The sequence below is a fragment of the Manacus candei genome, unplaced genomic scaffold (genome assembly GCF_025592945.1).
Source record: "Manacus candei isolate 608988 ecotype Guabito, Panama unplaced genomic scaffold, ASM2559294v1 h1tg000071l, whole genome shotgun sequence".
In the NCBI taxonomy this organism is placed as follows: Eukaryota; Metazoa; Chordata; class Aves; order Passeriformes; family Pipridae; genus Manacus; species Manacus candei.
Genome location: NW_026138119.1, coordinates 6,301,184 through 6,328,932, shown reverse-complemented (window position 1 = coordinate 6,328,932; position 27,749 = coordinate 6,301,184). Strand labels below are relative to the sequence as shown.

General features: G+C 47.5%; 1 protein-coding gene across 8 annotated transcripts; it reads right to left on the bottom strand.

Moving 5' to 3' along the window:
- Positions 1-584: 584 nt before the first annotated feature.
- Positions 585-27,439, bottom strand: SLC25A25 (solute carrier family 25 member 25). Of its 8 annotated transcripts, none has more exons than XM_051807992.1 (11): positions 27,126-27,439; positions 7,559-7,685; positions 7,391-7,478; positions 6,918-6,953; positions 6,520-6,631; positions 5,677-5,835; positions 4,788-4,940; positions 4,570-4,677; positions 4,155-4,322; positions 3,528-3,678; positions 585-3,116 (listed from the first exon to the last, which is right to left on the bottom strand). In XM_051807992.1, exons 1-11 carry the CDS (start codon positions 27,399-27,401, stop codon positions 2,932-2,934), a joined length of 1,563 nt encoding a protein of 520 aa, XP_051663952.1. In that variant the 5' UTR covers positions 27,402-27,439; the 3' UTR covers positions 585-2,931. The 8 variants fall into 8 exon arrangements, with proteins under 8 accessions (XP_051663952.1, XP_051663953.1, XP_051663946.1 ...); XM_051807993.1 differs by lacking the exon at positions 27,126-27,439 and adding an exon at positions 15,882-16,212; XM_051807986.1 differs by lacking the exon at positions 6,918-6,953 and having other exon boundaries at positions 27,126-27,433.
- Between the last annotated feature and the right edge of the window lie 310 nt (positions 27,440-27,749).

Here is a 27,749-nt window from a genome sequence, read left to right as displayed (position 1 = left end):
CTGACACTGCTGGAGAGCTCAGATTACAAGGACCCAGACTTTATGAGTGGATTTATAGCTGAATAAAAGCCTTGAATTACAGTCAGAGATGTAAGGAACCAACAAATCCAGTCTGGCCCCCGCAGCAAGTTTTGTTAACCAAATCAGAGGCCACCTGCACTACCAGCTATGGCTCCTGAATGACCTTCAGGGTTAGCTCCTGGTTGGGTTGTTATTTGAGAAAAAAATTGTACAAGGTCTTTGAGAACCCTGTAAGCCAGGTTCTTCCAAGGGGATAATTGGACTGCAGAGCTTTCAATTTTTCTGGGAAATTTCTCTGAACAGAGTGTTATGGATACTGCAGAGATGAGCAAAGTCCAGCAACACTCAGAGACAGGTAAACAGTGTCTGAACATCCCTGACTCATCACCACCACCATTAGCCTTGGTCTTGCTGTCTTTGCATTTAAGAATTCCGTCCTCCCAGGTCCTCAAAGGGAGAATCCTTCCCAGTGTTGGTGACCTTGGTGAGAATTACCCCAGGAAAAGTCTGGCCACAAACAACATCACTAAACCATATCAGGAAAGAGATGCAGACACACAGTATCTCTTTAACAGACCTTTATTAGCAGACTGTTCCCTACATGAAGAATCCGAGTTAGATTTGCATTATAACAATTTGTGGTTACAGCTACAAAGATGGTTGTCATTTTGCATTGATTTTTGCATTCTGATATTCATATTCTCATTAGGCCACACTGGTAGGAAGGAGCCACTGCAGAATTTATGACAGGTCTCAGGAAGAGGGGGGTGGAAAAAAATCATCACTAATCCAGATTGGTTAGATTTCCAAGTGGCTGCTATTGACAGCACTGAGAGTTAAGGCAGAGCCTCACCTGGGAGACTCTCCATGAACCACCAAAATCTGTCCAAAAAAAAGCAGCTGCTGAGTGCTAGCAAATCCTTCTCCAATTTCTCATACACATCTCCACAGTGTCCTCCTGCATGTGGTGAGCACTCACTCAGCAGCAGGGTCTTCTGATTCAGCCTCAAAGCACTGATTCAGCTCATGTCCAAGTGCAAGTTTCCTTCCACCTCTCTGGAAATGTGTATTGTCTTTAGTCCCTGAGATTTCTCTCCTCCCCCCTCACCTAAAAATTCCCCAAATTGCTCTTAATTAGCTGTTGTGACATCCAACATACACAGACCTTCTACTTCCCAACTTCAGCCATCCACCCAAAGCCTTTCAGCCATGCACAGAGGCAATTCCAAACTAAGGCAAGCCTCACAGTGCACCCTCTCCCCAAGCTTCTGCTTCCTCACCTGCTCCCTTCTCTCCTATGGCTTCTTGCTACAGAATTTCTCTGGGCTGAGGTCCTCCAGCAACAACCCCAGATGTGGGAAAGGCAGCTCAAGCCCCACAGGGAAGGTACACGAGTGACTTTAGCGTCCCTCCCCACGACTCAGCTGTGTGATGTGAGAGAACTAATAGAGAACTTTTTAAAACAGGAGAAATATAAGCACAGTAACAATATTTAAACAAGTCTATAAAAATAGTCTGACATAACTCTGTTCAAATAAATACAAAATAAATATGCTTTAAGCAGTAAAACAGTGGAATGCAACGCTGGTCCATTTTGCCCAAAATGAAAAGTTGAATGAGGATCTTCCAGGCCTCAGAAGTCGGATCCTATTAACTAAAGCAGCCCATAATGCAATCAGAGAAATTTTAAAGCCATCTCTTTCCCTTAGCCTTATGAAAAGCACCCTTTGAAAGACGAGCAAGCATGTCTTCAGGACTGAAAGCCCACCTCTCCCAGTGACAACCAGCCCCTCTCCCTAACACCCCCTCCCACAGCGGACATTCCTGACTTGGGGCACCCATGGAAACCTGAACATCCATCTACCAAGAGGTCTAAAGAGAGAAATAGCAGCTTAGGCACGGGGTTTGGAAAAGGCCCAACAGCTCTCCTTGGCACCAGGCAGAATGGAATCGAGAGGTCCATGCAACGCTGCACAGGGGCTCTCACGTCGTGCTGGGAGCACAACTGCACAGGAGCTGTGAAATATTGTGTTTGTTCACTAAAGCCATGCATCACGGTGCCGGTCAGCCCAGGGCTCTCCTGCCTTCCCCTTCCCAAGCCCCTGCTGAGTATAAGACAAGCCAATCCCGGCATGCAAAGGATACAGGCATGCAGGCTCTAGTCTGCTGCTTCTGTTAGTAAGTGCATCTTGTTAGTGGGTTTATGAGACACACTTAAACCTATAAAAAATAAATAATTCTAATTCTTCATCAGGCTGGCTTAAGCAACCTTCAGCCTGACTGGATAAACCACTGCCCACCAGCCCTCCAAACCAGTATAGATCAAAATTACATTTCATGTCAAGTCTTGGAAGCAGAACATGAATGTCTCCTACCCAAAGGAATATTTGTAAACATTATAACAAGCCCGGTGTGGTAGCAGCTCCTACACAAGGTTTGTACAAATTTAAACAATGGGTAGGAAGTTAAACAACTGAATGGAAAAAGCAGCTGTCTGAATGGAAAAAGAAGCTCTTTCAGCAAGTCAGAAGGTGCTCATCTGTAGGCAAACAGCTCTGTACAGGCAACAGGCTGAGGGTAGACCTGTAACCCAGATCTTTGCTACTCTGTCATACTGCTGGGAACTGACCTCAGCAACTCCTGCCCTAAGATTCTCTCAGGAGTTCACCTCCTGGTCTCCCAAAGGCCCAACAAAAAGGACCACGTGATGGTTTATGTGGAGCTCTGAGTAGCAAGATGGCAAAGGACACCAGATCCTCCCCTCCCCCTTACTGACTCACAAACAATCTGGGATTTCACAGCTTTGCTTAGTCAGCTTAGTGTCGACACATTCACAGAATGAGAGATGGCTTATACGTCTTGGGATCGCATCCCAAGATTTCAGAGTTCAAAGTCCTCAGCATCTCCTGGTCACCGTGAATCCACGCCCAGAGTCATCTTCAAGTTCTCATACACCACATAGCTGATGCTCACAGCTGGGATCACCTTCATAAAGTTGGGCGCCAGACCCCGGTAAAGCCCAAACGCTCCCTCTGTCTTCAGGATGTGTTTGAACAGTCCCCTCATTGTCACCTCGGGAGCACCCTCCACTGAAGCTGCAACAGGGAAAGACACAATAAATAATGCAGCCTAGGTGGTGGAAACACGTTAAGAGCAGTTCTGGGTCACATGCTTCCAGATGTTCACAGAGCAAAGGTGCTTTGTGGGGGACAACATTAACTTCTCAGCACACCATGGTCATGCTGCACATCACCACTATTTTCTCAAACTGCTGTACAGACACCCTTAGCCAAAACTCCTGATCTAAGCAAAACAGAACCTCTGTCCTGGAAGTCCTTGGCCCCAGTTGTTGAAGGGCAGCACAAAGTCCACTTGCAGCATCACAAACAGCCCACGTCAGCTGCACGGGCCTAGCTGAGGCTGTTGTCACAATATTTACACTACAGAACCTTTACCCTGCTCAGAAACCATGGCAGGAGTTCTCACTGCTCCCAGTAAGTTCTCACCTTGGGCCTGCATGCGTGTCCTCACAAGAGCCAGTGGGTAACTGGCAAGCTGTCCACAGGTACTGGAGATGGTGCCACAGGCCAGCAGGACAAAGACCCCGGGGTCGGCACTGTTGACGGCATAGCGTTGCAACCAGGTGTTCTTTAGTGTCTGGAAGGAACAAGCCCAAAGTCAGCAGTGAAGAAACAATCAAAAGAATATCACATTTCATAGAAGATCCATCTTAAAAGGCTCAGGAAGCTATGTGCAAGCTCAGTCAGAAGCACAGGGCTTCTCAAATCTTTTTAGGCTTCTGCTACTGTAGCATCCCTGGGAAAATCTCTTTTTTAGTTTCCTGCTGCAATTTTCTCATGAAAAGAAACAAGTGACCATGCACGATGCTGACTGTGGTTTATGAAGTAGAATCATTGTATTGGATTATCTTTTAGGCCATTTGGGGTAAAAAAAAAAATCCATTTGTGCCTCATAAGGCTGATCAGGAAAGCTTTGATAAATTAATTAAAGTCCTGTAGTGACTGACAGGTGTGACAGTGATAAAGCCACACAAGCGGCACAGCCCTATAACAAGTTAACAATAATATATAATGTAACATAATATAATAATTGTTAGTCTGAAGGCTTCATACCTCATAGACTGCCAGGTCAATACCAGCATATGGAATGATTCCCAGCATGTTGGGGATGTAGCCTTTGTAGAAGGCAGACATTCCTTCCTTCGTAAGGATGTTTTTGGCACAGTCCAACATGCCCGAATATTGTCCTGTCTTCCTTAGAGCCATCCGTGTTTTCAGAACCTGGGAGACAAGAATAAATACTAAGAATAAATACAAGAATAAATGCCTAAAGGAGAATCAGCAGGAGACAAACGTACAGACAATGTCATTAAGAGCATAGACAGCCAGGACAACAGCAGTGTCCTGACAGCAGCACTTGATATCACCTCCAAGAACTCATCAATTATCACAGTGCTGGTGTTCTACCCACATTTTCCCATCCCTGCCCTTGCCACGAGCCCCCCTGGGCTGGGCTATCCTTCCTCACCTCCATGGGGTAGATGCTGCTCTGTGCAATGGCCCCAGCCAGAGAACCAGCCAAGAGCCGCTCGTGGATCCTCAGCATCTCCTGGTCAGTACCAATGAACCGCTTGATCTGCAGAAGCCAGAACAGACAGACATTGAGGCTCCATGACCTATCTCAATCACCTCCTTCTTCTAAGACTGTCCTTCTGCAGCCAGACTTGTCTGTGCCCTTTCACTCACCTGCTCATAGGCCATGAACTTGATGGCCGATTCGGGTGCGATCTTGAGCACGTTGATGCCGTTCCCGCGCCACAGTGACCTGGGACCACCCTCCCGGATCATCTGAGTGAACCCGCCGATGATGCACATGTTGTTACTGCGGGAGGCATGGACCTGGGAGGGAGAAGCAAGCCTGGATTAGTTCCAGTCCCCATTACGACAGCCCTACGCTTTTCCGTAATCCAGGGACAAAAGGGCGCTTTTTTATTTATCCAGAGATTTGCCAAGGCTTTAATCCCTCCCAGATAACTACTACAATGGGAAAGCAAGATTCTTTTCTTTTTTGCCAAGTCTAGCGTTAACTAATGAATCTAATCAATATCTCCCCTCTGGAATGGGAGGAAAGGTTAAATAGGCTGTTTTTTTCCCATACCTAACTTAGGATCAACTACCCATCAACTTCTCAGCTGGTTCACGAGCAGGTGCAGTGACAAAGTAGGCTAAAATCAAGATCTTCTAACTCTTCTCTAATACTGAGTACAAGCTCTGCCAACTGAACACCACATCCACTTCAACTCTCATGGCCTCAGGGGCCTCTCAAGTGAACACAGGACTTGAACTTGTTTCACCAAACCCCAGCTTTTCCACAAAGCTGTCTAACTACTGACAGTTTTCACATGTCTACCTCTCAAAAGATTCTCTGTATTTTTTCTAGTCAATGAAGAATAACTTTTTAACATGGCTTCAATCACTCAAATTATCCAAAACGCTTTCAAGAATGGCAGTATAAGAGGTTAACCTTGGCCACAGTGCTGTACTGTGCTGATGAACATTATCACCTCCTAGGCATCCATGAATATTAAAGGAATCTGCTCAGGTGTTCAAACAAAGTGGAACTGCTCCATCATACCTGCATGAGCACTTTCAAGCGGTCCAAGGGAGCTGTACAGGTTCTGGACACAGCACCTGCACCTCCACCTGCAACCAGATGTCTCCACCACATCCCTGTCTGCCTCTCTTCCACTGTGAACTCATCAGGGACAGTCAAGTTCTCTCCTACATCAAAGATCTGCAAAAGTAGAAGGTGTTGAGAAATGCTTCATTGGCCAGTGATTCTGCCAAAGTTTTACTGCTCTTTGTCAGTGCAAAGTGTTGAAGTTCTGAATATGCTTATTCCAAGCCAGCAGCTTATCTACAGCCATTAACTGCTGTGTCTGGCCACAGGAGCTGTCACTGCTACACAACATGTCACAGGAGGAAGATTTCTGTCCAAGAACCTGGCAACTGCTGAACATTTGTCTGCATCAAAACACCATGGATCATGGTTAGGAACAAACCGACCAGCTGCAGGCAGCTGCATGGAAAAAAGGCTGGACCTTTCTGGAATCTTCCAAGCTCGCAGCCAGTTAAACCTCATTACCTACTATTCACACACAGAAATATCTCCAGGAAGGATGGCTGCCTGTGGAATCAGTTTCTAGTTTTAACAGGTCCTGAACCAGTCAGGGCTGGCCAGTGGCAGGAGCTCTCAGAGCTGCCAAGAGAACACCCTCACCTCCCTGAAGAACATGCAGTTATCACTTGTGCCTCCAGCTGCGCCAGTGATAGGTGGCAAGATCACCAAACAGGAAGCAATTTAGCTTCCAGGGCAGCTATGAACCATGAAGAGAAAGATAGGGACTGTGATAGCAGCTCCTGGAGAACAAGAAGTTGGGCAAAGACCAAGACTTGCTGCAGAGGAACTATTTCTTACCGTGGAGTGCTTCCAGTACAGGATGATTTCAGGAATGTTCTCCACTGGGTGCAGCAGGTGATAGTCTCGCCACTCATTCCAATCAATTGTCATCGTCCCATTTTTATCCATGCTAAAAAGATTTATCATCAGATGAGTACAGGCTCCCACTGGGTGACAAATTCCTCCTCCCCTTCCCTTTGATTATTCAGGCTTACACCAAAAAAAGCTTTGCAAAGCAACTACTAAAAGACTTCTAAAGAGACACAAGACAAGGCTAGGAAATCTTCTATTCACCAGACAGAGAGGGCTCTCTTTCCTCCCCTCTCTCGCCCTTCTAACCAGCCCACAGCAGTAGTTGGACCCCCTCTTATCAAAGTTAGAGACATAACTAACACTAAAGGGAAAATTATACTTACTAGGTGACAGGACCCCAGAAGTGTCCCGTCCTTATTCTGACACACAGGCAAACAGACAGAGGGAAGGTAGCAGAGGAAAAAAAGAGGAAAAAACAGCACAAATAAGTGGTTGTTAACATGTTAGTGCCACATGCATAAAGCACTCGGCATTTCCAAAGAGCAACTGCACAGTCCCTCTCCAAAGCAGCAAGCTCAGGGCAGCAGGACAATCAGACAGGGATGCAAATAGCTCAGATACAAGCACTTCCCCTCAACAGGTCAGGGAGAGACTCTGACAGTAACTCTCCATAAAGCATTATGACTTTATTACTTTAATTCATGGGGGAAAATCAAAATTAAAAGTAAAAGGAAAAAAGGGAGGAGCTGAAGTAATTGGAAAGTGTGTACAGGGTAAAAAGAGATAGGTGTTCCACGTCCCTACATTTCTTTCTAACCTCCTCAACATAAAACAGAAAAACCAATGGAATCTTCACCTCTTGAGTATTTTCTCAGCCTGCTGTTCAGAGATCTTGACTCCCAGGTCCCGCAGGGACTGTACAATCTCCTGGGCGTCGATGCGGCCTGCAAAGATCAGCCAGTGAGCTCAGGTACATGTATGACAAGCTAACACAGGCACTTAGTCCATTCATGAGCATACTTACCATCATTCTTTTTATCCAAACTCTTAAAGACCAGTCTCAGCTTCTTTTCATGGTCTTGGAGATAGTGAACAAATTCCTCAAAATCCAGCTGTCCATCCAGGTCCTTGTCTCCAGCCTTCACAATTTTCTGTTCAGAAAACAGTAAAAACCTGTCAGTCCCTTTGTTCATTCAGACAGGTCAGCCCTTTCTTCTACCATATTTAAAGATCTTTTCCTACATGACTTTGACTTTTCCTCCAGAGCGTCAACAACAGAATTATAATTCCTCAAAGAAATTTGAGCAAAGTAGTAGCATAGAAAAGTCACCTGATTCCAACTGTCTTCCAAAGTTCACTATGCAGGCAGAATGCCTCAGGCTTTTATCAGGGACATTCTGTTAGTGTAATGTATCTGATCTCAGGACTGTATCTTAACACCTTACAAAGCCCTTGTGAAGGTTCTTGAACTAAGTATGAGGCAACAGATTTGCATTAAAACTGAATCACAGAACTCGAGGTAATAAAAAAAAAAACTGAACAGAAGGAATTTCTTGCCTGCTACGATCCTTAGAGAAGTAAGCTCCCTCTGGCAATAACTAATTCCAACCAGCAAAAGCCTGTCCAGGTCTAGTGAACACAGTCAAAGATAAAAACCCCTGTGAACTGGTTTAGGCACCCTGAAGCTATTTGCTTTAATTACACAAGTTTCCATGAGATGCATATAGAGCAAGAAAAGGTTCTTAGTAGGACAAAACTAAAATCAAGATCAAACTGTGTCAGACATCTAGGACAAGGTAAATGACTAATTAACTCACTGCAGCATGAGGCAATAGCCCATGGACTGCCCTAAGTAAGGGCATATGGCTGCATGACAGGAGAGGTGATCTCCAGACTGCAAGAATGTGGCTCAGGGAGTTCCTATTTCCCTTCTTGTTCAGTCACTTGCCTTTGACAGCTTTTAAGTCTTTTTCAACATCAATCAGTGAGCAACACTAAATGAAGTATGATTCAATCCACTGCATCACCCAAAGTTTTGTTTCAATGCTTGTAACATTTATGTTAAGAGCAAATGGGTTGTCAAGGAAGCTCTGAGCTGAGATCAAACACTGGGTTATCCCTCCATTCACCAATATTTTGTTCAATATTCAGGCTTCAAAGGTAATAGGCAAACCTAAGCTTACTGTGATATCTCCTCACTCTATGACCACCAGTCCCCTTCATAAGCCTTAAGTCTTTGTTTCAATGCCATTTTAAATTACTTCAGTACTAAATAATTTGCTATTAAAACTCTCTCACCCACTAAGTCCTGTCTCTTTAGCCTTAATGCTATGAGGATTATTCCTAATCACTTTCTGAACCTTAAATAAGAAAGTGCTGTCCCAGCTGCCCTGACCTCCGAGGTATGCCCAGTATTCCCAACATGCCATTTATCATATGACTGTTGTAAAGTTCAGATACGACCTCACATTCAACTTCTGGGCTAAATATAGACCAACACCCCTCGTCTGTCAGCACACTGGGCTTGAACAGCTGAATCAGGGCTTCCCCTCTCACTGGCAACCCCCAACCAGTTGACAGGCATTCATAATTCGGAGGCTCTGTAAGAGAGATGTGACTGTGCAACTGCTCCTGCTCTCTCAGCACACCCTAACAACTGCAGAGAGGTGCCACGAGTGATCAGAGACCACAGGCCATAAAAGCTTTGCTCTGCTCACCTTCCTCCCCCACAATCACAGAGCAAAAACACCATAGGCCTGACCAACAGTAACCCACAACACACGTGTGAGGGGGGTGGGAAAGCCAAGCTCCCAGTATCTTCTCCAGAGATGTGAACAAATATCTGCCTGCAGCTCTTCGCCCTTAACAGCAAATATGAAATCTGGTCACTGACAGCTATTTTGGCCACAGAAGTTCCTGTGGTCACCTGCACAGTCACAGCCCCTGCAGTGCTGTGGGACCTCACACACTTCCCAGCTTGCAGCATCCCATTTATGTCTCTGCACAAAGGTATAAAAAGCCTCCCCAGCTTTGCTGATCAATAATCAGCTCTCTGGGCTGACAGCCTGGTCATGAAAAAGAAGTAGCGACAAGATGGATTTAGTGCATCTCCCTTCCGAAGCAAAAGGTTCTTGCACAACCTCCCCCAGCTCAGCCCACCCACCTCTGGCTGAGTCACTCACACGGACCCACTCTCCTGCTCACAGCACAAACCTGCTCTCCTTCACCAGCTTGAGCTGACACTACATTACACACCTCCTGTCAGAAGGAAGGCAGGATGCAAGAAGAAGGAAAAGGAAGAGGATGTGGAAACATATCTGAGCAGACCAGTTGAAGCAGAAGACTGTAATTTGGAAAACCCCTTTCTCTATTTAACTCACATTAAATCAGCTGGCTTAAACAGTCTTGGAAGCACCGAGATCTCACCCAATTCAGAACAAAAGAATGAGAAAGAAAAAAGTCCACTCTACGCTGCTTCAGCAATCCCTGCCAAGGGGCAGGAGAAGTGTGTCCATTCTGTACTCAGTTATTACAACAGAGCCATCACAGACTTCTCCCCCTTCCAATCAGCCACTCGGGGTGTAGAGACCACCCTTCCATCACTCCCTCCCTCCCATTCCTCCCTCGGGGCCATACCTGCTTCCACTGGCGGTAGGTGGAGAACTCCTGGGAAGGAATGAAGAGGCTGAGGCGGAAGATGGATTTGAGTTCGGCCGGCAGCCCCTTCGACTCAAAGTATTCAAACTCCGTCTCCCCGAGCACCGGCACGTACAGACAGAGGCAGAGCATCTTTCTGAGCCCCAGACTCAGCTGCCCTGCTCAGACCCACCAGGAAGGAAGGGAAGTAAAACTGAATGATTCCCCTCAGCTAATTTCAGTGCGTAGTGGAAAGGAAATACCAGCAAGTCTCATGACACATGCCTATGAGCGAGGCTGGCTCCGGTGGGATTGGCTGCACAAGCCCTGCCCTTCTACTTAAAAGGGAAGCCGGGGCTGTACAGTCCCACCCATCTGACACAGAGCAGCCACGTGAGCTGCTCCCATTGCTCAACACCTGACTCCCATTAACACAGAACCCTTACATCACACTCACCACCAGTTAACTCTTACTGGGTGTCCCTCTTAGCTCAAGAGGCTTTGGCCAAGGGCCACGACATTCACTTGCTGTTCCTTACATCCCCATCAATCTTTCCTGATCCTGTTCTCACCTCTATGGGGATTTACACAGGCAGCACAGTAAGGATCAGTCTTGATCATAACCTTTCCCACCATGCAACACAGGAGAACTCTCATTGTCTTCCAGAAAGTTCTTCTAAAACACAGTAACAGCAGGATGCCTTCATACACGTTTAGGATATCCAGCTTAAGCAACAGTCTTGAAATTCCACTTTTACAAGGTTACTTTGCTGTACCAGAGTTGATTGGCTTTGTTGCAAGTTCTCCTAAAACGACTTGTGTCAGCTAGGAACAGGCAATCCCTGCACATCAAGATCTCTCCCCTCTGCAGCACTCCAGTGTTACTAACACAGCAGCAATAAAGCCTGTGGAGGTTTGTCATTGTGCCAAATACACAGAAAATCACCCAAATCAAGGGCAGGCTTCAAAACAGCCCCAGCTGTTTCTAAGCCTCCTAGCTAAGCATCCACACAGCAGTTACACCAGCTTAATATTTTCCCTCCTCTTCCGACCACAATTAAACATTGCAGTCAGATCTGTGCTAAGAGAAGTGGCACGGGCAGAACAACATTTTCCAGCTTCTACCCTTGACAATTTAACTGCTTTGCAAGCGAGTTCCTGAGGTCTCATTAGGAGCAAGCCAGGCTGGAGGGAGCGTGGCACAAGCACCATTTAATGCAGATATAATTACAGGTTTCTGAGCATTTAGTGGAGTTTGATGTATGGGATAATACCAAGCTCACCAGAGAGAGTACCAGAATGCAACAACGCCACTCAGGACAGAATTATTGATTGCTAATGTGAATTGTAAAATAAAGTTATAGCCTTGATATTTATCAGAGAGAAGCTATCACACAAAGAAGATGCAGGAAGCCATAGCCCATAACCCAAACTCTAATCCTGTCTGCACCAGAAGTAACACAGTGTGTTTGCTGAGCTGGTTCAAGCCAGCCCAGATAACAGCTTTCGCCACCACTGCGGACACAACAACATTTTCTGGTGTTTGCTGTGTTCAAACAGCCTGCTTGGCAGAGCAAAGTCCAACCAGCACTCCCCTCCTCAGCCCCTCATGCACAGGGGGCTCTTACGTCTTTGCCGTGGTATTTTGTTCTTTAAAGCAAAGCCAAGGTCTGTAATGAGTTGTTTGTGGAGCTGCATGTCAATCACACAAACTGGGAATATTTAATCTGGGGCTTTATGTCAAGGATTTTTTTTTTTTAAAGTTTAATGGATCATGACCCACAGGGACTCAGTACCCTTGAGAGTTGTGACCTACAGTCTCCTCTGCCCTCCCTTGGGCACCTCACCAACCATGGCACCGCTGCCACGTTACCTAACCAGGCTTAACCTACCCCCTGCTGACGTCTCTCCACACGAAAACAAGATCTTCTCAGGGACTCCAGATCCTCTTAAAGATCAGCTGCAGCAGCTCACTGCATGCATGCCAACAGCACACCCCAGCCTTCCCACCACTCTCACTGCAAGCAGCGCCCCAGTGCTACATCCCCCCCACTGACCAGCACCAAACACCTTCAGCAGCCTGACCGAGGCGAGCAGGGCAGCTCCCCCCCAGCAACAGGTACTAAGTGAACAAATCTAACTCAGATTTGCTCCACAAAGCCTCAAGATCCTCAGCAGTCCTTCCCACGAGTTGCCAAGCATCACTATTATAGCTGCTTGGCAGCTCAGTTGCTATGCCAACATGATGCAGATTTTCCTAAGGAACTCTGTTTGGAGTTGGCAGCTAGAGACAAAAGGCAAAAATCGGCACATTTTAGGAAAAAAAGCCCTACTACCTACGTCATAGGAAAGGAGAAAGCTAATGAGGTTAAAGCTGATTTTAAGCAGGGTATTAATTACAGGACAGCAAGCTAAGAAGGAGAGACAGATTACGAATGAAGTTTATACCAGCAATTCAGGTTATAATGACAAAGGGAGCTTAAACAAGCATTAAGAAGTTTTTAGATTTCACCTAAAAAAATCCTGGTAAAGCTGGAAGTACTCAAAAGCCAGGCAGCTCTCCAAGGCTGCAGGGATCAGCACTTCTGGGACGTTAGCATGGGGTCACTGCCCAAGTCTCAGCACACACAGAGCTGGTCCTGCTCTCCCAGCCCCTGTGGGCAGCACACCCAGCCCAGGGCTTCAGGCATGAGCTACAGATAGTACATCCCTCATTAGCACTGTCTATTCCTGATCAAACCAAGGACAGGGCACAGAGCACCAAATAAGGTCACTCCTCCCTGATACTTCTTCCACCCACGGATTCTGCCAATGAAGCCATTTTTGGGTGATGTAGAGCCAGCCTGGCTGATATCCTCTGCTAAAGGGAGCAGTATCTGGGTTTGTCTACCTTCACAGCTCACTGTTCTTGTCATCAAGGAAGCTGCCAACTCATTTTCATTTTATTTATAGGATTTGGTTCTTCTTTAAATCTCACGAGTTACCAGTTTCCATACCCTGCCATTCCAACACTAACCTTTCCAAGTCATTTGTACTCTTCTAGGCATCTGCTTCATCACTGATTTACTACATCAGCTCCAGAACGTACCTCCCAAAGGATGGAAAGATGCAGCCATACAAGGAGCAGCAAAGTATGCTGTTTAATTTTGAATTTACTTTGCTAAAAAAAAAGTCTCTAAAAATATCAAGTGCCAGCGAGCGTCACAGTCACATAACATCCTCCTTCAGAGGCAAAACAGTTCCTGGGCCACAGCCCTATTGCTCGAAGGTTTCACTGGGTTCTGCTGACTTGGTTTCCTCGAATTTCTAGAAACTAGCTTATAATTAATTGGACGGTACAGAAAGTCCTCAAAAAACACAGAGTATGAAGGAGGGGAGTTAATAATTTAAGAGACCCCAGGAGAGTAAAGAGGTGCAGCCAGCCAAAGCTTTGCAAGGGAAAGGACAGAGACCAGGGACAGCAGACAACACTACGCAGTCTTTGACACAAAGATAACCAGGACAGGTGACCTGTTCCACTGACAACAGGCAGATCCAAAGTTACAAGTCCAGATAGTGACATCAGGGGCAGATTATACGTCTCTCCTGTGTACACACATCCGGGGCAAACACAACACATCGGCAATCAGTATTTTCTTCCACGTTTGCAGAAACAGCCTCATGTTGAAATCGTTACCTTCAGGTAAGGTTCTGAGGAGAAACACACCAATGACAAGTGGGGATTGAAGAGCCAAGGCCAGGAAGCCCCTCCTCTCAAGTTTATTGATACATGGCAATTCCTTAACATCAGTATCAGGAGTCACATTTTTTGTGTTTTTAGCAAATAGGTAGTTACAGGTGTTTTTACAAAACAAAGTGGCCTACCAGTCAAGAGACTGCTCCCAAGGTCACAGCCAGCCAGTGGCAGAGAACAAAAGCCCCCACATCTTCTATAAACACCAAATAATACTGTTTGCTCATAGTGGTTTATTATCTCTCCCTAAGGCTGTATGAGACTTTTCCCAACACTTCTCCTTCAGACAGGTAATTAGAACACTGATATCTGATCAAGCACAAACAAGTCACTGCAGCTTAACAAGTTGCTGTCCATCAGCAGAGCCACAGTGGCTGGATGCAGCATTAGCTGGCCTGAACTGCAAGGTAAAACATATCTGCATAATCCTCAACAGAAGAGCTTTACGCTGTGTTTTACTTTACAATCAGGGCAGGCTAAAATTACACAGTTACAACCTCCTGGCAGATGGGCAGTTACTTCCTAAGATGCAACAACTCCATTTTACCACATCTTTACCCTCTAGGTATTTCTCCATTAGCCAATTTTAGGGTTCCTATGCAGTAAAACTTCCCAGGGTCACACAGGAAAGAGGAGATTGGTATCAGCTTTCAGAGAAAGCTTAATTTCTAGGTGTGAACAGATGGACTCTCCCTGACTGAGGGACTATTGTTCCCTAGAAGGCACCAGAAATTTTCAGCCCTACACTTGCAAGGCTTTCATCACAAGCTACTTCAGTTCAGAGCCTCCGTCCTTCTTCAACCTCTGTGCACCAAAGTCCTCCTCTTCTCAGGACGCGCATGCTCCTTTTTTGGAAGGAGATGCACACTGCTAACTGCTAAGGATAGACATGAAGGCAAAAGTCCCTGCAGATTTTTCAGTCTGATTCGAGCAGGGAGTGGCTTCTGCTCCCCGGAATGAGAAATGCCGTCCTGTTTCCATTCAGAACAGCAGCAGAATAGATATTAAGCTCCTCTACAACTTAAACCTGCACGTCCCCCATTTTAAAAAGAAACCTTGCAGCAACAACCACACCTGATTCCCTGTCAAATAAGCTGGATCCTGAAAGTCACACACCCTTGTAGCCCTTCAGCATCATCCCCAGCTCCCACCTCTAGCAGGGGCTATGCCCAAATCGTTCTCCCCTAATCCCAGGTCACACCCTTGGTCTTAAACCACATGTAGTCAGAGCTGACTGCACCATCCTCAGGGGAGACGGACAGCATTCCCTCCCCATCCTAACACACCAGAACCGCAGTCAGCCAGCACTGTGCTGGAAGCCCCAGCACTAAACTAAGCAGCTTTTGTTCACCTCCCCCCAGACAAAGCCTCACCATTTATTCTCTGCCAACTGTGCGCCCCCACCACCTCCCTGCTCTCCCATCCCCTGGGAACTTCCCATCCTCACGCAGATTTTAGTCTCTCCCTTATGCCACCCGCTCCCCAGAGACAGGCTTTACTCTCTTCCGGGCTGTGCCATTCAAATAATACAGCCAGTTACTCATTTGCCCAGAACATGCAAGTTTTACCAGAGGCTTGCCAAATTACCAGAGACTGACTCAGGAACATTTTAGGATCTATCCGATCCGTTGCTGGTCTCCAGTGCAGGGGTGGGACTCACCACTAACCTGCATTATCATTCCCTGCCCTCTCAGTCATGTTGCTAAGGAACCCTCGAGACCCCACACACTCCTTCTCGCCCCTAAACAGCATTTTTTGCCCACTTAGAACATCATGTTTGGAAGGTTAGATCACCTCCTCTCTTCGGTCATTCCCCTGCCCCCCCTTCCTTTCTAACAGGCACACCCTTTTTCCTGTCCCTCTCCCCCCTCCCCAAATTCACACACACACTCCAATTGCAACAGCCCTTCTCCCACAGACCACACACTCAGCTGTCATGTGCACCAACCCCTCCTCAGGCCCCTGGATGTCCCATTACCTTTGGAAAATGCTCTGCGGGTCCAACCACCAGTAGGATAGTTGGTCTCCTTTCAGTGGGATCAGTCCCTCTGTCCTGTGTCTTCCCCAACATCTTTGGCCCTTTCTCCCCGGGGCCTGGAAGTGGGGTGGTGTTTCTGGCCTCATCCTCTTTTTCATCTGCAGGACCTTGGCATATGGCCCTGGGAAGGAAGCTAGACAGAAAATGCCACAGGGTCTGCAGCATTGCTGCTCCAGCGAGCATCCCGGGCAGGGAAACCCTGCGCGCTCGGGAGCTGCCCGCTGCCAAGGATGATGTGACTGCACTACCAAGCACCCCCAAGACGGGAATCGGCACAGCAGCCAGCGGGGAGGTTCAACCCAGCGACTCCACAGGCTCAGAATTCTTTACAGACCGCTCCTGCGGACGCTTCCTGCCTTTTGAAATTGCTGCTACTGCAGTCGTGCCTGGCCTGACAAGCAGCTCATTGTACCAGAGCCTCAGAAATCTGATGGCAACAGACAAAGCACAAGCCCCCTTGGCAAGGAGACGCCGAGAGACGCTGAGCTTTGGAGACGGCTTGGACCGAGAAGCCGAGACGCTGCGCTCAGGAGGCAAAGCTAAAGATGAGCTTCTCAGAGCTGCCAGTGGAGCGGCGCGTCCCGGCTCATCCCGGCGGCACGGCAGGGGAGCGGGGAGGCTGAGCAGCGATGCTGAGCACCCGGGCTGCGTCCCCACTGCAGCAGTGCCCAGCCAATCCTCGCTCCCAACGCTGCGGAGCTCCGGAGCACGGCAGCGCGCGCAGCCGGCCGGGAGCGCGCCCCGGGCCGCCCGCACAGGAGCGCGCCCGCGGGCACGGAGGGCAGCCGGGTACCCAGCCCGAGCGTGGAACACACGGCCCCGAGGGAACGGGATGGCCCGAGGGATGTGTGTACCCGCGTCCGCAGCCTCGGCTGCGGCTCTTTGTTAGGGCGGCAGATGGCTGTGCGGAGAGAAGCCGGCTTTGCCCAGCCACGGCCGCATTAACCTCCAACTGCACTCGCTCCCGGGTCTATTATAGTCTCATCCGAGCCTACAATAGCTCTTTGGTGCTGCATTGTGCTGCTTCCCTTGGCGCCCAGCGCAGCACAGCGACGCGCCCACACAGCGTTTACGGCCATTCATCTGTGCAGGAGCTGCCCAGCTCTGCTAGGACCAAGGCTAGGACCAGCCACAGCAGGACTACGAGTAGATATCAATATATAGGCACAGATACCAATATATTCCCTGGATTTCTGCAAGAAATGCCACGCTTTCCTCTCTGCTGCCCCAGCAGCAATTGCTCCTCCACTGGTGAGGACATCGGCCTCCCACCACAAGAGTCAGCCCACCCTGGAGGAACCCAGCAGCATTTTCCATCTTACTTCGTATTCCCAGGTTCTTTGCATCCACAGACAGAGGGCACTGCACGTCTCACTTCCAAACTATTATGACTTTTCCATAAGTTTGGGGGTTTTAACATGCAGGGAAATGAGTACAGATCACAGCTTCCATCACTCAGGGCTCCCTACCCACCGTAGCAAAGCAAGATCCACGGGGAGCAAAGGACGTCAGTTTTCAGCTTTTAACTTTTGAGAGTGATAGACTGCAGGACACTTCTGTTATACAGATATTAGATGTGAAATTAAGATCCAAAATCTGGAAGGTCTGCAAGCTTTAAGTAGCCAATCTGCAAATAAAGGAAAAACACTAAACATCACATTTGGCAACTTGCTAAAGTTGAATTCCTGTAACCAACCTGAGTAATGGAAAAAGTGAGAGACAAGCACATAGCAGACATCACATTAAAAAAGAATTCTTCTGCAAATACACCAGAATTACTTAGGAAGAAAAAAATGCTCTTTAATCACAAGGTCTACAAAGAGTACGCAACAAAGTTTTTTATCTTAAAACTTGACACATGCCAAAAACTAACCACATAGAAAAAAATTTTAAAAATTCAGAGGCAGTAACACTGGGAGGGGGGTGTGGGAAAAGCCCTGCCCCTCTCCGAGGAATGGCACAGTCTCTAGTTGGGATGCAGTCAGAAGCCCAGGCTCAGGCACAGGCAGAAAAGACTGAGGAATTCTTGTCATGCTTCAATTATCTTGAGCTGCTGCCAGTCATCACAACTACAAGCACAAAAGTTAAACTACTTTCTAACACGAAGTGAATCACATCCTTTAAGATGACATTTGAAAGTTTTTAATGCTCTCAAGCCAGAAGAACAAAGCAGATTTTCTGAACTGGGCACGGTTCTTCAAAATCAGCTCCTATTAGCCTAAGACTGTGGTTTCACAAGCAGCTGTGAGCTAATCTGAAGCTTACTGCCACTAAAACAAGTCATCTCACACATCCACATAAACCCTGCGCTTACCTTGCTCCCCTGCTCCTCTCACAACCTCATTAAACCAGCCAAAAATTACAGAGCTTTCTGCTGGGGTAACCGGTTGAGGCTACTCATGGATGGGATCCAAAAAAGTGTGGAAAGGGCATCCAAGCTGCCTGTGGCTGCAGGCAAACTGCCCCACCATTCACAGAGCTACAAGCCATGATACAGAAGGCAAAGCACCCATGTGGGACTTGAGATTTGTCCTCTGTGGTCACTTAATACTTAGGAGGTCCCATTAAACAGCTGATGTTACCTGACACTACTGCAATTGTTGCCCTGCAACAGTATTAATGTAAGTGGTGTGTGCACAGCAGGGATCCCATCTTCCTTTGCTCATGCAGAGATTTCATAGGAAAATAATAATTTGTGCAAGAAATTACATGCCTGGAGTGCAATTATAGCAGAAACTCAGCAATACTTCCTTGGCCTCTGTCCTCACTAAAGGAAACCTCAGAGGAATTCTGCCACCACACTAATTCACACAGCTCCTTGAGAACAGACAGACTTTTCTAATCATATTTAGGAAAAAAAATTATTTTACCAAGTGGGAAATTTTATTAGGTCAGAATAATAAACCTAGTAACAGCAGGATGATTATAGCTAGAGGCAAGACAACTGCTCTCCTACAGGGAATTTGTAGGGAATTATTACCCTACCAACACCACCACAAAGCCAATCATTCACACGAGAGAAAAGATGCAATAAATACCGTGAGTCCCGCCTGAAGGGTGACACAAATGAACATATGAGGAGCAAGAATTCACTTTTTCAAGAAATCATGAACACCTAGGCCACAGTAAAACAGCCTTCCCAATCTCAGCTTCATTAGGAGACAGCCAGCCCTCCAACTCCAGCTGTTTGCATGATCCAAACCTGGGATTTAAGGCAGAAAAGCAGGAGGGCTGATCTGAACACTGGCTCTTGGCCAGCACACCAGTCACTGGGGACAGAAGGCGCCTGTGGCAGCTGGCCTGGGAGTCCTACACACCAAAATGGATAGTCATTAGATAGCCTGGGGAGACGCCGACAATAAAGTTCTGTAATCTACCCAAATGGAGACAAAACAGAAGGGAAAGAGCAAGAGAGCAATGTGTTTTGCTCAATTAAAACTATTTTCCTTAGTACCACAAGCTGTCAGAGGGAGATTTTGTTTAAGCCACAAATCCAAGTTATGTTGTATCTTCTTCGGCCACATCATCAGGCTACATCTTAGTACCTGTTAAGTCTAAAATTCCAGCTTTCAGACAGGCAGTTGCCTTTTCCAGGCTGGTAGTACCAGGCAGAAATTCAGACTTTTGCTTTAAGATGGCTTCTAGAAGATTTTTTTGAGTAAATGCACAGCATTTTCCCACAAGCATGTGAGTCTTGTCACCAACAAAGAGCTAACATGTGAAAAATGTGAGAGGGAGGGCAAAAAGGGAGCTGTGCTGGGAGCAGTGACCCTTCTCCTCCTGGGCACAGGAAGAGCTGGCACTGCAGTCACCGTCTCTGGTTCCTCAGGTGACCCCTCAGGAACCATCCATGACTCACCTCCTTTGGGAGCTCTCCTGGAAGCACCCCAAGGAGCACTGCTGCCCTCAAGTGTGTGTGCCTGTCACCCACAGACAGCACCCAGCCCCCCAGCTGGGATGGGCCACCATGACTACCATTACCTCTTATATTCTCAAATGGAATTTCTGAAAGAGGAAAACATTAAATACTTCAGACCTTTAGAGAGACAAAGTTAAGCCTGCACAGTGCTTCTTAAGACACAAAATCTAAATGTCTTGGCCACTGCTGCTTAAATAATTAAACTGTCTGGTGACATTCAAGTAGGTTCATATATTAAGGTGACACAGCATAGCTCAGGGAACACTACAAAGAAACCCAGGTCACCTCATTACAGGAACCCTGGCACAAGCAATTAACTATCCTAGCTGATACATTCAGGCATCCAGGGGCCAGAGCCAAGTACAGAAATACAGACAGAGCTGGCCAAGGAGGGGGAACACACATCCATTGCCCAGAACAGCAAGTTCCACCAAGGTCGTATTTTATGAGGAACAGGGATAGACCAACAGACTAAGGGCATCCTTAGTACTCCAAAATTAGAAAATTAACTTCTTGCTGCACCAGAGAGTTAAGAAGGAAAAGACCCAGTGAGAAACGATGGCCCTGCAGCAGCCCAGGCCCAGGCTTGCCCTCACACAGTTCTCCTCAGGCTAAACCATGTAGGTTCACATACCAAACAGCTTTGCCTTTCCAAGCAGCTCATGATCTAAAAATTTCAACAATTTCTCTTAGAGCAGAATTCCCCACTATAAGCCACTCTAGCTGCCAGAAGCTCCCCTGCAGCTCCCAACATGAGCTGGAAAAACTAAGACATCTCCACTGTCTCCCCACATGGACACAAGCTACGCTTCTCCACCCGAGACAAGACTGGGCCGTCATTAAACCGTGCTCATGTCCCACATTCGGGGGACAAATATAGCCATAGGACATGAACAAGAACAAAGACTCATTTACCATTTGCTACAAGTAGGTCTGTAGGAAAGAACTCCCTCCCCCTTCTCCTCCTCCCTCCATGATACAACATATCATGTTGTACTGTGTGCAGCTGAGAGCACGGGGCTGCAGCACCAACATTTTTTAGGGCTCTCAAACAGGAGACCAAGTCCTTATTATGATTTTGATGTCATTTTATTAACACTTATCATCAACCATTTAAGGGTTCTGCTCAATATTAAGCCAGATTCATTCAAAAATAAAAATTAAAAGAAACAATAAGTATCCTGAAGTCTGGAGTTTTTTTACCTGCTGTTATCTCAGTAATCTGACAACTCCCTGAAAGGTGGGGGTTGACCTCTTCTCCCAGGCAACCAAGGACAGGACAAGTGGAAATGGCCACAAGCTGTGCCAGGGGAGGCTCAGGCTGGACATCAGGAAGAATTTCTTCACTGAAAGGGAGGTCAGGCATTGGAAGGGGCTGCCCAGGGAGGTGGAGTCTCCATCCCTGGAGGGGTTCAAGACACAACTGGACATGGCACTCAATGCTACAGTTTAGTTAAAGTGGTGGTGTTTGTCAAAGGTTAAACTTAATCTTGCAGGCCTTTTCCAACATTAATGATTCTAATAATCCAGTTGTATGAGAATAAGGAGACATTTCCACTACTTACCAAGGTATCGAGCTCTGGTCACTAAAGAATGCCCCACAGAACACATGTTAAAAAATCAAAGCACTGCTGCACATTCTACACAGGCACATTCAGCTGCCTTGGATCAGTTTTGTTGTCTCATTTCACTCACTGGGGTTCCTACAGGCATTCACTTCCCTCCAGGGTTCAGAACAAACACCATCCTGCAGGAAGCAACACTGCAAGGCCACACCAGTGACACGCAGGATGCCTTTCTAGAAGAGACACTCTTACATAACACTGACATTTAAAACTTATGTGCTCCAGTCAAAGTGGCACCTACATCTCCCAAAGGTCAGCCAGCTTCCTTCAGTCGTTTGCCCCACGAAAACAGGACAAAGGTCTCTGCTAAATAAACCTGAGAACCACCAGGCTTCTCCAGTTTGCTGCAAGGCTGGACAAAAACAATCCTGGAAGAACAAACATTCCTCAAGTTATACACCTGGTCCTGTACGTACATGAACATAAAGCAACACTTGCCTACTCCGTAATTTTGTTTGTTTGTTTATATGCAAGGGAAACATGCAAGAGCAAGTTTCTCTTGTATGTATTTACACCTAAAAATTGGCTTCCGACCTCCCCTTGAACACGGGGTGAACACACACTGCCCATTTCATATATTAATCACACCAAGGCAGGGCTGATGGCCAGAGATCCAAACTGAGAAAAGACTTTCACCGTGAAGGTGTGAGATTCCCTGCTCTCCAGCCCCTCCCTCCTCCTGCTGTCCCTGCAGGACCTCTGGCAGCAGGGTGCCAGCCCTTGTCCCCTGACATTCCCTGTCCCAGTGCACCCTCGGCCCAAGGCTCTCACTGTAGGCCAAGGCTATTTATAACCAACACTGAGCCCACAAGTTTCTCTTGTGCTAAAACCAACCCCTGTATTTCTTCTCAAAGCCTCTTCAGCAGCTGTCAAGAACTCATATGATTGATTACAAGGAGTTCATTTGCGTCATTAGCCTAAATCAGAGAAGGTAACAGGACCCAAAATTCACACCAACTCATCCACACCACAGATCTGAAGGCTTTATCTACAACTAAATCACTGACCTACAGTTCTGCTCTTGCACAAGTGCAAGAGAACAGGGCCTCCATCAAACCACACATTTCATAATTTACAAAGAGCAGCAACAGACCACTGGTCCCTACAGACCCACAAAATATGATCTATTGTGCTTATTATTTTAATAAACATTATTCACAAATGTGTGTGGAGTTAATTAATGTGTTTTTGAAAGCAATTTCATCCTGTGTTAAACTGGTTCCCGGTATCCACATTTGTCCTTTGGGATTAGTAAGGAGATGGGTGGATGAGGACTTGTTGGCAAATAACTGCTGAAAGCAGCAGGAGGAAGGGTATCAACTGGAATTTCAATCTGTAACAGTGCTTCGCTTGTCTGATACAACCTTGCGTTGCTCAATCCTTCAGGATGAATTACAGAAGCCTGGCCAAAAGCTCTACAACTGCCCCAGCAGGATTCAAGACATACAAACCAGGAAGATGTAAAAATGCATATAGGTTTGGAGTTGTATTGTGAGATCTAAATGTATTTAGGTTTGGAGAGATATTCCAGTCCAGATTATGGAACTGTATTAGAATTCTGCTCTTTTTATCATAAACAGACTTCTGTTACACCATAAAAACTCAGGTCCTCCAATTCCAGATGGCTGTGAATGGAAAACAGGTGAAAGCATGACACAGGAAAGAGTCCCTGCTCCTTTTGCCCCTTACAGCTGCTGAGAATTCCAGTACATTGTGCATGGTGCAACACGGAGTCCTCAAAAGTTCTGGAGAGTCAAACAGTTACAGAAATAAAGAGCCTGAAAGGAAGAATTAAATGACGTCATGACAGGAGATAAAGTATTGATCAGAAACAAGATTAAATATTTTTATGCTTGCAACTGCTACAGTAGAGGGAATTTCTCAATCCATCCATGGAAGCACTTGCGAAAGAACTGATCTGTTATCCCAGAATGGCACGTGTGCAGCTGGAAGAGTCCACGGACACGTTTAAAAAGCAAAGTTGTTCAGAGGAAAGGCCTAAAGCAAACAGAACAGTGCAGTGTGGCTTTGCTTCTTTGGTACGTGGGAAAAGGGAACAACAGAACTTGTGGGGGAGTTTGGACAGCCAAAACCTTGAGATGAAAGAGAAGATACCAGGCTAAGAAAGAAGCGATGAAAGATTTCAGCAGAACGGGAGCTGATGTAGTTTCCCATGGGGAAGCTGATACCAAGGGAGCAAAGGCAGTCACATATATTAACTGGGGAGAGGAAAATATCATAAGGCCAAGGAGGATATCATCATTAGGGCAGAGCAACAGGACACTTGGAACTGAAAAGAGACAAGGGTCATGTGTGCTCTGTTTCTTGCAGTGGAGAGAACTAGTCCAACAGAAGATGCTCAGCACCACCACAAAAGAGGCAGCTGCAGACAAAGTTCACCACTTCAGTGTGTCTCTAGGCAGCTGTGATTAATTCCACCAGTTCAGACTGTCTGGAACTTCAGCAGCAGAGATGAGTTTTTAGAATGGCACTCCAGCCCTGCAGTTAATCAAGACCAGTAGGAAAACAGTTATATTAGCAAACACACAAATATTACCATTACACATTCTTTCAACAATAGGACATCTCCAGATACAGAGTAGAAAACACAGTTCTGGCTCAACTATCTGTATTTCCATTAAGTCCATACTTCCTGTTCCATAAATCTATATAAAAGTCAGAAAGCAGCAGTAACAGGACACTGCCCATTCCAGAAGTAGATAGAATTTAGCAGTCAAAGACTATCCCTTTACACAGTAGAACAAGAACAGCTGTAAAAAAATTCTTCACATGGTTATTACCACTTTACTGCCCAAGCAAAGTGAAGTATGTGGATTGCTTCATGCTGACCAGTGCAAGCAAACATTTCGTTACAAGGCTCACTGGTCTGGCACACTGTATTTGTCAAATGGTTTAAAGATAACAGCATGGGTAAAAAAAAAAAAAAAAAAAAAAAAAAAAGCAAGCACCGTTTATATAAGCAAATTCCACCTCAGAGGACATCTGAGTACAACCCCTTCTCTCCCCCACCACAGAAGGCCACCTCTAAAACAGAAGGCAGCAATTTTCCAAGAATGCCACAAAGGGTTTTATCTCAGCAAGCACTCTGAAGCAGTGAAGGAGCCAAAATATTGCTCATTTTCTTTTCGAGTTCAGCCCAAAACTTATTGTTACCACGAAGGACTTTCAGCCTACTGACGCAGGGAGATTAGCAGCTCGCAGCTGAGATTGGTGATAACCTCACATTACCAGCCCAGTGTTTTCTCCATCTGCTCCCAAAACGTTGGAAGGCAACTCCCATACCAACTGTACTGCTGAATGGAAGGAAAAATAAAATGCACCAGGTAATTTACTAATCACAGGCAATCCATGTGATTTATGCCTAAACTGGGCTCCAAACACCATGGCCCGATACATCAAAAAGGTTTTTAATCTTGATTAAGCACTTTTCTTGAGCGTGACCTCACATTAGTTAAGCATTGAGGTGCCATAATTAGCTAAGGATGGAGCAGAAAAAAGACTGACTTATTAATAGAACTGCCTGGGAAACAGGAAGTTTATTTGATTTTCCTAAGAACCGCACTAGGCGGAAGCTTTCCAGCCAGCTCTCTGAGGGCTGTTCCCACATTTTTAACTGGAACTACAGAGTTTTGGACTCTGCATCCTCGTTCTTTCTTAAAGGATGTTTTACCCTGCTAAAGGGATGCTCTGCCATACAAACAGTGCTTTGCAAACTCTAAGTGGTTCGGGTTGGAAAGAGAGCATTCAGTTCCAACCCCCTACCATGGGCAGGGACACCTTTCACGAGACCAGGATGCTCAGAGCTCCATCCAACCTGGTCTTGGACACTTCCAGGGATGGGGCAGTCCTCACACTATTCATCTAAGCAGCCACTTCCCACGCAGAGGAAGAGGAGGCAGAGGAAGCAAAAGGCTGAGGAACAATACTGACAGACAAGGGCTTCAGCAGAAAGACAGGATTGTTAAGCAGCATCCAGCCAGCGTTTCCCTTCGACAGCGAGTTCCAGTCCCCGCAGAAGAAGGTTCCTCTCTGCCGCTCCCATGGCGTGGAAAGCAAAGAAACTTCTCTGCTGGGAAGCAAAAACGCAGTTTGTTTTTAAGGTGCTTCCTCCCTGGGCTGGAGAATGTCAGGCTGGATCAAGTAACATGCATGGGAAGAGCAGGGAATGCAAACCCAGGCGGGCATGCAGGCATGACACAGAACATTCTGGGAGGTGAGGGAGTTTTGCCAGGGGTAAGGGACTGTACCCCAGGGATGGCAGCAGATCAGTGTCACAGGGCATGCACAGGTGATTGATGTGGTACAGTCAGATTTCAGTGCTAAAATTTACCCAGCAGAATATCATCATGGCAGTCATGTTAATTTTAGAAACTAAGCCACTCACGAGACCACAGCGCCAAAGAATTCTCATATTTTACAGCAGCAACCAAAGAGAAATGTTAGAAGCTAAGGTGTTGGAGATTCAAAGTTAGAGAGGAACTAGAAACTCTAGAAAGGATGGGCATATGCAGATAAAGCACTCAAACTGAGGCGCCACTCCCAGAACAGGGAGAGAATATGAAACGTCACTTGAATTAAATATCTTTTCAGTGACTCAGAAGTTAAACTCTTCTTCCTTCCTGCAGGACTTAGGCACTGTGTCGTGGCACATCCCTGGCTGCACTCATGTGTTTATCTCCCATCCTCACATAATACTGAGCTTTTTTTATGGCTCTGCACATAGACTACAAAAGACTCGGCAGGGACAAACTGCAGCACTGAGGACAAGGCTATTGCTCTGATTAACAGACATGTAAATAGCACTAATTATGGTTAAATAGAGTACAATCATGTTGAACCTTGGAGTCCAGAACCCTCAGTGTACACAGAGCAGTGCGACCACAAAGGGCTTCTGATACTGAAAGAGAAAGCCAGTGCTGCACGTTTTGGTTTTTTATACACTCCGTGTGCAAACTGTACAGCACAGCAGCCTCCCTACACTTCAAGATACTTCCAACCCCTTCAAACAAACGAGTCTGGCGTGCATAAGCCTCCTTGGGCAAACCTGAGTAGCAACACTGTGCCAGACGGACTCATGTGAGGAAACGCGGTGATGCAATAAAATTCCTGACTGCAGGAACCCCTTCTAAAGGATCTTTTACTAGTTTAAGTCAGCATGCAAGCTGCCCTGTCCTCGGACCTGGAGAAAGGCCATTTCCTTTATGGTCTTCTTCCTGTCCAAGCAACAAGTTTTCAACCTTATTAACTGCGGGCAGTTAATACTGTACGTGCCTGCAGGGAGCGAGCAAACCGACTCCTCCGGGCTCAGTGTGCAGGTCGGCAGGGTCGCTTTGAGGCGAGTACCCAGAGGTGCCTCCCCGCTCCGCGGGGAGCGGAGCAGCGTCGTCACATCACACAGGGAATGTCCCATCTCGCTCAGGGCACACGCCGGTAACGGAAAGCGGGTGCTCCCGTGCCCCGCGCAGGAGCCCCCGCTGCCTCGGCCAGGCACAGCTGGAGGGTCTCCAGAGCCACTTCCCGCTCCCGAGACTCGCACGGAGCCAAGGGGGCAGCCCGACCGTCCCTCTCCCCCGGACCGCGGCACCAGAGCCCGTCCAGCCCCCGCCGCCCGCCGCTCACCAGCAGGTCCAGCTCGGAGCGCTGCAGCCCGAGGCGACCCAGCCCCACGGCCAAGTCGTGGATGCAGAGCGCGCCGTCGCGGTTCACGTCGAGCTTCTGGAACAGCGCGCGGAGCCGCCGCTCCTGCTCGGAGGCCTCGCACAGCGACCGCCCGCAGGACCCGCCGCTGCCGCCACTGCTCCCTCCGCCCTCTGCCGGCGGTGCGTGCGGGGACCCGCAGGGGCAGAGGACGCCGCTGACCACGGGGGAGGCGAGGGAGCGCCGCGCCCCCGGCATGGCCCCACCGGCACCTAGTCCCGAACGCCGCCCACCCGTCACGCCGGGGAACCGGCAAATGGCGCCGCTTCCGCCTTCGCGCCACGCGCCGCGGCCCCCACGTGACGCCTCGCGCCGCCCAATCACAGCGCCCGCCGAGCCCCTCGGGACACGCCCTCCTCGCGCTAGGCGGGGCGTGACGCCACGGGAGACGCCTTCGCCTCCGCCAATCGGGAGGAGGCGCCGCGGTGTGTCTTGTGTGTGGCGCCGGGGGGGCGGTGCCAGAGCGCGGACCAGGCTGCGATTGGCTGAGCCGCCGGGGGAAGGCGGGGATAAGGCGACAGCGCCTCCAATCAGACGGAGAGCCGG